Here is a 9,623-nt window from a genome sequence, read left to right as displayed (position 1 = left end):
GCGAGCTACAAGTTCGCAAGATTTCTGTAAAAAGAAAAAATCAGTCGACAGACGTCCAAGATAAGTTGCTTCCGAGTAACTAAGAGACAATGATGACGCTTCTAAGACCACAGCCGAATCAAAAAACATTCGACAGTAGTCTCGAGGACTACACCCAGTGGGTGCACTCAGCGTGCCCCCACTGGTTTGACCAAAAAAAAGAGAAAGAGAAAAAAAGTCGACTGCCAGCAGTCGACCGGATACAGTTCCACTCGACCTGGACCGACCAAACCTAGTGAAGAAATACAGCTACAGCAACACAATGTAAAGACTACAGTCGACTGCCAGCAGTCCACCGTAGTCTCGGGGACTACACCCAGTGGGTGCACTTAGCGTGCCCCCACTCATCCAAAGATTGGCAGACACACCCAGTGGGTGTACAGATACAAAAGATCTTCGAAAAAGAGACTCTTCAAACAGCATATCATAACAGACCAAGTGTTGAGTCGACTGACCTGGACGTTGCTCTAAAGAGCCGAACTCGCGTCATAGGCTGCTTGGCTGGCCTCCCGAGCCATCTTCACTTGCTCCATCATGATCCCCGCCTGGCGTATAGCCTCCTTTGCAGCAGCCGCTTGGTCCTCAGGGACGGGGTATGCGGCAAAAAGTGAAGACGGATCCGTAGTCGACGACGAGGGCCGCGCACTGGCCAGAGGAACGGCGAAGGTCACAGAAGCCCAAGCGGTGTCACCACCATCCCGAGCCACGGCCTCGGACGCCGGAGCGGATTGGGGGGTCTTGTCAGCCGACGCCCTCTTGTGCCTCCTCACTCTCAACGGACCGTTGTCGTAGTCATCCGGGAGGTCGATAACATGAGGAGGGGCTACAAAGGAAAAGTTCAGTCGACCAGAGTTGCAGTAAATGATCAGTCGACTCGATACAGAACGTCAGTGATCGTACCAGGGTTGGAGGTAACAGCATCCTCCATCTCTTGGTTGTCACCCTTGGCAGAGACCTCAGAAGTAGCAGCACTGCAAAACTCAAAAGTCAGTCGGTTGGCTCAATGAATCGACCAAGGATCTGTCCATGGTCGACGAAGGAAAACAAGTTTTATTATTATGCGGAAATGGTAGGGACAGCTATCTTCATCTTGGGTAGAGCCTTGGGCGGCTTGGACAGCGTCGTGCGTGGGAGCTTGGGGACCTTCCCAGTCGGCGTAGGAGAAGAGGTCCGAGGGCGTTTCGACGACTGCCCAACAGAAGCAGTCGCCTTGCCACGTTCCCGCGCTGGGTCGTGTGTATGCTTGGACCGCCCCTCTGGGCGAGGGGGTTCGGCCTCCTCCTCCTCCTCCTCTTCGCTGGAGTCGACATTGTCGTCTCCCTCTCCTTCACCGTCGGACTCCCACTCGCCTTGGTCGTCCCCGCTCTCACCTCCGCTCGCCTCCCCTTCCTCGGTTGGCCCTTGAGCCCTGTTGGGCGTCGAGTACATCTCGGTGGTCGCCTGGAAAACAATAGACAAGACGAAGGTCAATCGACCAACTCAAAGAAGACCAATGCAGAAAACAAGACTTCAGTCGGGAACATAAAGACATACCTGGTCCACCTCATACGAATTGTCGAGTGGAACCACCCTCCTGGCTCCTCGGGGGTTGTCTTTGTTCCCCGTCATGCTCGACAGCCACCCCTCCAGCATCTCATCGGTGACCTCCTCCGGGTGGACCCGAGTGGTGTCGTCAAGGCCCGCGTACAGCCACATCGGGTGGTCACGGGCCTGGAGCGGTTGGATACGCCTCCGGAGGAAGACCTCCAGCATGTCCATACCAGTCACACCCTCACGGACGAGCTCAACCACTCGACCCGCCAACACTTTGACCTGGGCCCTTTCCTCCGGCGACACTTTCAGAGAAGCAGGCTTTACAGCTCGGTCGAGAGAGAATGGAGGAAGTCCAGTCGACTGCCCTGGGGTCGCCTGGTCTTGACAGTAGAACCAGGTTGCCTGCCAACCGCGGACCGACTCCAGGAAAGTGATGGAAGGAAAACAACTCTTCCCCCTCGCCTGGATCGCCAGACCCCCGCACAGCTGGATCACCTGCGTCCTCTCATCACTCGACTTGGCCTTCTTGACCGATTGAGAGCGACAGGTAAAGATGTGCTTGAAGAGTCCCCAGTGGGGGCGGCAACCCAAGAAGGCCTCGCACATGGAAATGTAAGCGGCGAGGTATACGATGGAGTTGGGAGTAAAGTGATGGAGCTGCGCTCCGAAGAAGTTCAGAAAACTCCGGAAAAAGGGATGGGGCGGCAGAGAAAACCCTCGGTCGATGTGGGTGGCTAGGAGCACGCACTCACCGTCACGGGTTGAGGTTTGATCTCTCCCCCCGGAAGACGCGCGGCTTGGTGGGGGATGACTCCCCCCTCGACCATGTCGTCGAGATCCTCTTGACGGAGCACCGACGGCATCCAGTCGCCCTGAATCCAACCTTTGGGCAGAGCGGTCCAAGAGGAGGATCTGCCCCGAGCTGACCTCTTCCCTTTCCCCGCCGCTGCCGCCTTCTTCGCGCGCTCCAGAATGGAGGTCTTGCTCTTCGTCATCGTCACCGGCGAAGTCTCGCACGGGCCTGCTGCGCTGGGGCGGGAACGGAGGTGGCGGAAGGACTTGCGAAGTGAGAGAGGCGGAAGAAAGGAGGAGAAGAGAGCGCACTGCTTGGAAACCCCGAGCCGGCGATTTATAAGGGACCGCTTCCGAGTGGCTTACTGGTAGGCCCAGGCTATCCAGTCAAATCCCGCAGCAGACGCGCGCGCAGTATGTGGCGAAAAAGGCGATGCGGGGATCGAGGAGCTTCCGCTTTATCGCTTCCGATTACTGCGGCTGCTCCCGCCCCGCGCGCTTCCCAAAATCCGAATCCTGCGACATCCACGGGCCACAGAACAACTTGTCAAAACAGAAGACCCCGATCGCGCCGGCGCTCAGTACGTCACAAGCAAAGAAATTCACTCGACGAAAGGCCTGGAATGGATCAAGGCGACTGAAAAAGGTTGGCAACGTCATCCGTGACGATTGACCCAGAAACGAGGCGCTCACGTAGCCCGAAGAATCAGTTGGAAAGACCTCCAACTCTTTCCCCACTCTAACCTCGATCCATTCGGGGGCTAATGATGAAGCTATGTACCTAGGATAGGGGCACGGACCTGTCCAAAGGAGCCCTACCCTAGGACATCCCTAGGAGAAGTCGCCTTCCAATCGACTTGAAGGTATCCCACTCAACAGATTCAAGACACTCGACCTGCAGGCTATCACTCGACCATGGCGGGTTAGGCGTTCACTCCGTAGTCTTAAAGATCATTTATATCACTTCAATGCTGGCGTTACCAGTAACGTCCCCTCTTTATGTACATTGAACTCTATGTAACGGGGGATGGCTAGGGTCCTAGCGCACTCTATATAAGACACCTGATGAAGCTACGTACCTAGGGAAGGGGCACGGACCTGTCCAAAGAGCCCTACCCAAGGACGTCCCCAGAGGAAGTCACCTTTCAATCGACTTGAAGGTATCCCACTCGACGGATTCAAGACACTCGACCAAGAAGCTATCACTCGACCATGAAGCCAACCACTCGACCGCCAGGAGACCTGTAGTCACTCCGCAGGCAAACGGTCAGCTGTTAAGTAGTCTTTATGGTCATTATAGCACTTTATTAGGGGCGTTACCAGTAACGCCCGACCTTAAATGTACCTTAAACCCTGCATTACTGAGGGCAGGAAGGGGCCGGCGAACTCTATATAAGCCACCCCCCTCCTCAGTATGAAGGGTTCGCACCCTGTCAATTCACACGCCAGTAATCCAGTCGACCGCCTCCGGGCACCGAGACGTAGGGCTGTTACTTCCTCCGCGAAGGGCCTGAACTCGTACATCTTGGTGTGTTTACAACTTCCCAATAGCTGAGATCTAGCCTCTCCATACATACCCCCCTACATCACTGTCAGAGTTAGAACCACGACAGGCGCCCCACCACAGGAGGCAGCCTTCGCTGTTGTTACGCCCCCTTACCACTAACGCGTTGTTGATGGAGGCGAGCCGCTCCGCCTGCCAGCGTTCGAAATACGCCGCCCACGCCTCATGGTTGCCGACGTCGTACTCCGGGAGGGCCCGCTCCTCCTCGGGCAGAGAGGCCCGCACACGCTAGATCTCGGCGTGGAAGTAGCCAGGGTGTTCGATGTCGGGCAGCGGGGGGACTGGGACGCCCCCGGCGCTGAGCCTCCACCGCCCCGACGCACGCATGTCGGGGGCACCAGGTAGTTCGCCCGGTGGAGGAGGTGGCCTTCCCACTCGTGCAGAGAGCGGTGGCCGAAGCCGTTGGCCGCCGACACGTCTCCGGGGAACCATTCACCCATCGTGCACGCGGTGGCTAGACGGGGACAGAGGGAAAGGGGGCGTCGGCGGCGAGAGAGGGGGATTGGGGGCGGGGGCAGGTGCGTTCATCGACGAGGGAGGGGGCACCTTTTATAGCGGCGGGGGGGGGGGGGGCAACGTGTGTACGCGTGGCGGGAGGGGGCACGTCGCTGCACTGCGCCGCCCGTGAGGAATCAATGGAAGGCTGACCAGCGGCAGCCTTGGCATTGATTCCCCGCGAGAAACCGAGGCGATGAGGACGACGAGGCGCGGGGGTCGCTGACTCGGCGGGCCCGCCATTCTTTCGCGCCAAAAGCGATTGCCCTGGCGCCCCCGGACGCCACCCAGAGCGCCGGCTTCGGCCTGGGTCCGCCGGTGCTAGTTTCGGGCCTAACCGGCAAAAATTGGGCTCATGGGGGCACGACTGGGCTGTTTTTTCGGCGTCAGCACGAAAAAATGGCCCTGGGGCCTATTGGGGGCGCGGCTGGAGATGCTCTAAAAAGGTGTCGCTTCAACCGAAGTCCTAGACTGAACTCCTTATATAATTGGACACAAATTCGGTTCAAATTACATTCAATCAACTACATCGAACTCGATTCAACTGGTTGCATAAACTATTTTTATAATTTAAAAGAAATTTAAATTAGTTTGAATGAAAACTTAAAAAACTACTCATTAGAGCTCTCATTCATCAACCTCTCCTAGTTCGATTAGGTCATGGCATTCTCGCGCGCTCCGTCGGCACCGCCCTGATCCCTCCGCCGGCCCGGCCCTGACCCCTCCGTCGGCACCGCCCTGACCCACTACGTTGCCACCAACACCGCCATCACCATCTACATCACTGTCGCTAGAGCAAAGTTCTATGACCGCTGCTGCCTAGGACTTGTATAGCTCGTATAACTAGCGCTCTTGCCTGATGCGCTACTGGTATAGGTGGCGGACCACCGCCATGGACGCCTTCCCAACTTGCTACGCCTCGAGGTGCTGCCAGGCCTCTTGGTCATCCCACATCTTCCGTGCGGTGGCCACCGGAGGGTCGACAGGCTTCAACTGTAGCTGGCCATTGGGGCGGTTGCGTTGGGCGTTGGCGCCGTGGAGGCGCATCAATCTTATGTCGTGTTCCTGTGCTACCTGCACCGCCGATTGTAACTCTGAGGGTGGGCGGCCGGGTATATTTAAGATTCACGGTCACGCGTAGTGTTATAAGGGTTCAGTCAGGTGCACGTTACAAGACAAAACATGAATTTATCCTCGTCAAACTTATTATATGGAATCGGTTAGAGATCCTCTAAGTCTAGTATAACGTCTACGTTGTTCTCACCTCTTGAAACATTTTCCACCCGTCTTCCAGAATAAGGGGAGAACTTGCTGAGAGCTACTCACGAACCACATTTGATGTGTCTAGTGCCACTGATCCTCGTGTAGGTTGAGATCGAGGTCCAGCGTTGAATTCCCGGGAAGGATCCATGCATGCACAAACAACCAATGATCTCAAATATCTCCTATCAACGTCTCTGCATATAGAGGCTCTTGTTTTTTTACATGATGTTTGTTATTCTTGACGACTCGGCTGGCTCATCCTGTTATTATAGTAGCATGCATGTTGCTTCTAGCTCGATCGGTTGGTAATAAAGGGAAATCCTGGTAATCAGTGGCGGAGCTACAAAAGAAAAGTTGGGCGGGTCATGGAATACAAATGTTTTATTTTTTTGTGAATACACAAGCTGCGTATCTTTGCATTGATAGAAGAAGGGTTTATACCAGGAGATTACAACCACACGCAAGCCATGTACGCTAGAGGCATGTTCGCCGGCCAGGGAATACAAATGTTTCCAAATTATTAACCATATTTATTTATTTATTTATTTATTTATTTAAGCTATCAAAGTATAGTAAACAGCGCTACCAAATTGACAGTAAACGACAATTGAGTGCACTGTTAGACAGTAAACAACAACACTATTTTTGTTGTGAACTTGTAAACTGTAAACTTGGCATCTGTTGTGAACTTGTAAAGTGTCAAGAACAGATCTTCAGTGGATTATTTATGTTTATTGGGGTCGAATTTAGGGGATTTAGGGGATGATTTAACGAACAATGACCTAAGTTGAATTTAGGGGAATAAAATTGAGAATCATTCAAATCGATTAGCTATGCTGCTTGCAGGGATACACATTAGTAGTGATTCTCATGGATTGAGAGAAGAAGCTAGCTAGTTGGGTGCTTGGGTCGCCGCCTACCGTTGCGTTGTCGCGTGGGTCGGCTGAATACACGTGTGCCGGTTGGCCGTCCGTCCGTGGGACACTGATGTGTGCGGTGCTCCGGTGGCCGGCGGCCGGCGTCGCGGCAGCTGGCGGCTTATGTGTGCTTCCTACTGCACTATGAGGCCGCAGTCGCGGTCGAACCCTGAGCCTGCATCGTTGTGAATCCTACGCGTACGACTCTGCTGCGTTTTCTGTATGGTGTCCGTCAGCGCTGTGAGCTGCAGTACTATATAATTAGCTTTTTGCTCCAGACTTGGGCGGGCCACGGCCCAATCGGCCTTGCCGAAGCTCCGCCAGTGCTGGTAATAAGGGCTGGGCCCATCAGGTTAGTATAGTACTCTTTGAAGACGGTCTTCAGAAGCAAGTAGTAGACATTCAGTGGGCCGGCCGACCCAGACTAGATGGCTGAGGCCGGGCTAGGAGTAGAACGATGTTCTTCTATTTTTAACGGTGTATACCATATAAACATACCAACACAGTGACAATTTTTTTCTACTAAATGCATCATATAATTCATATTTTAATAATACTCAAAAGGTTGAATGAATTTGATCTTACATACACCATACGAATTACACAATGAGTATCAAGAAATTCTCACATAAAATAGGACCAGTGCTACAAGCACTGTCCCACTAAGCATCACAATTTCCATTTTACGCAATGCATAGTTATCAGGAAACTGTCCCTAGCCCCGGTAGATTAATTGGTCCACACACATTGTTCATTTGAAATAAGAGTTTCTAGGAAATGTTTGCCCAAAGTGCCACCCCGGCACAACATTGTTGTAGATAAAGCGTTTGACCATCAATGTTGGTTAGTCTAAAGGAAAGCATCATGCAAGTGAAGTTCGGGAATGAGTGCCAGCCGGCGCCCAGGAATCAGAGCTCTTGACACCCGTTCACTTCTTTGGGCGTTGAGTCGGCTGGTCTATCAGGTTAGTATAGTAGCAGCCACCTTGTAGACCTATCGGTCGGTAATAAGAACTGATAATTACCTTTGAATTGAGGTGGAGGGGTGAGCTAGAATTACAAAAAGAAATACTTATTGTTACAAGGTCTTCTATAAAGCTTCAACTTATAAAATAGGTCCAGAAAGGACTTGAAGGATAAAGTTTTGCATCAACAATTTGCATTATTCAAACCATACTAATTAACAGTCAAAGACAAGCGATTATTTTATTTTTTCCTCAGCTCTTGTTTGCATGTCTGGACAAAATAACTGTATATGTCATGTAGCAGTACATAATTTCTGGTTTATACATGGATTATTTTATGTTCTCCTATGCAAATGGCGTACCACTATGTAGACAGCAAGACAATGACATAATGTGTTTACAGAATGCATCACATGATTGATTTTGAAGAATATGAAATCAATAAATTTAATTGGATCTACGTACAGCTTACCAATTACACAAATGAGTATGAACAAATTGAATGGTAACATTAGACCAGTGCTATAAGTAGCATACACATTAACCACCATAACTTGCATTTCATCGCAATGCAGTGTAATGATCACAAATCGGTCACTTGCCCTGGTAAGTTAATTGGTCGGCAGACATTGCTCACTAGAATTGCAACTTGCTAGCAAATGATTGCCCAAAGTTCCATCCCTTCGGCACAACGTTGTTGAACACAAGCATGTGTCCATCAGTGTTGGTTAGTCTAAAGGAGAGCATCTTGCCGGTGAGGTTCGCCAGCGAGTGCCAGTTAGCGCCCCAATTGCGTGCCATGGGCATCCAGTCGTTGGAATCAGAGCTCTTGACATCCATGGACTTGATCGAGCCTGCTGCACCAACATTGCTCACAAGCACAAGATTGAAGTAATCATGACCATTGATTCTGAACCTGACGCCACCCCGCTTAACACATGGAACTCTGCATGTGTATGGCAGTGGCATGGAAAAAAGTTAAAGTTATATGTTGCTACGATGACTTTGGACTAAATTTTAAACTTATAAGAGACGCATGTATACCTCTGGTACATGACGGGGATGATGCCACCTCTATAAACACCGATCTTCTCCCATGCCGGCTGGGCCATGTCGAAGTGTGGCCGTGGCGGGTTGCACCAGCCTCCGTTGTCATTGGGGAGGGCGTCGTTGGGCGGGCAAAAGTTCGTGGCAGTGACAGTCACCGTCACGCCGGGCTTGCAAAACAACGGATCCGCTCGCTTCCGGTCGCATGCGATCTTGTAGCACTGCCCGCACGCGGCGCCGTCATTGAACAACACAGTGCTCAGAGCCGCCGTGCGCGTCCCGTAGCCTTCAGAGAAGAGGTTGCCGTACCCGCACGCGCCACCTGCAATACATAGAACACATCGCAAGTGTTAGTGCAGAGAAGAACAAGATGAACCGGGCATGCACGCACTAGATTGATGTAGAGGCGTGAGTGCTGGAATTTTGTCTATTTTGGACCTAGCCCAATAGCATTTTCAGAAATTCCTAGTAAATTCTAGAGGCTTACACAACCCATTTGTGCAAGGCAAGAGGTGGAACAAAAATTTAGTCCCACATTGCTAGTTGAGTGGGAGTTGGACCTCCTTATAAGGGAGGTTCTCTCCCCACTTGTACGAGCATGAGAACAAGAGGGATATCCACGCGCGCTCCTGTTAAAGGTTCTGCCACAGTTCCTTGTTCTAGTCCTTGTCCTACACATGTTCGGTTCTACCTCATATATGCAGAGCCTATTTACCTTCTCTCTGTCAGAACGCATGACTTATTTTATCTCTTCTATATTAGTCATGCTTTATCTAGTATTTCTGTTAATAAAATCATTTGGTAAATTGCTCATATATCCAACAGTGAGTTGAATGATTAGTTGATTACCCATTGTGTCGGAGGCGTCAGCACCGCCGTAGAACGTCGCATGCGCCTTCTGCCAGACGAAGGGTTGCGGGGATGTCGTGCTCGGATTGTCCGCGGCCACAGAGAGCACACAGCCGATCGCCGCCAGCAGCACCCCTGCAGCAACTCGAGCTAGAGCCAT

General features: G+C 51.9%; 1 protein-coding gene across 1 annotated transcript; it reads right to left on the bottom strand.

The window, feature by feature from the left end:
- Positions 1–8,203: 8,203 nt before the first annotated feature.
- LOC123057607 (expansin-A24-like) lies at positions 8,204–9,623 on the bottom strand. Its single transcript, XM_044480542.1, has 3 exons — positions 9,464–9,623; positions 8,612–8,936; positions 8,204–8,513 (listed from the first exon to the last, which is right to left on the bottom strand). The coding sequence occupies exons 1-3, from the start codon at positions 9,621–9,623 to the stop codon at positions 8,204–8,206; spliced, it is 795 nt and encodes a 264-aa protein (XP_044336477.1).

This window comes from Triticum aestivum, chromosome 3A (genome assembly GCF_018294505.1).
Source record: "Triticum aestivum cultivar Chinese Spring chromosome 3A, IWGSC CS RefSeq v2.1, whole genome shotgun sequence".
Lineage (NCBI taxonomy): Eukaryota > Viridiplantae > Streptophyta > Magnoliopsida > Poales > Poaceae > Triticum > Triticum aestivum.
This window is presented reverse-complemented; position numbering and strand designations above follow the sequence as displayed.

Excerpts from the sequence above, each read along its gene's own strand:
- LOC123057607 (XM_044480542.1), bottom strand. The coding sequence starts at position 9,623 with ATGGCTCTAGCTCGAGTTGCTGCAGGGGTGCTGCTGGCGGCGATCGGC. Across the intron at positions 8,937-9,463 it reads TGACGCCTCCGACACAATGG|GTGGCGCGTGCGGGTACGGC; the intron begins GTAATCAACTAA and ends TATGTATTGCAG. Across the intron at positions 8,514-8,611 it reads ATCCCCGTCATGTACCAGAG|AGTTCCATGTGTTAAGCGGG; the intron begins GTATACATGCGT and ends ATACACATGCAG.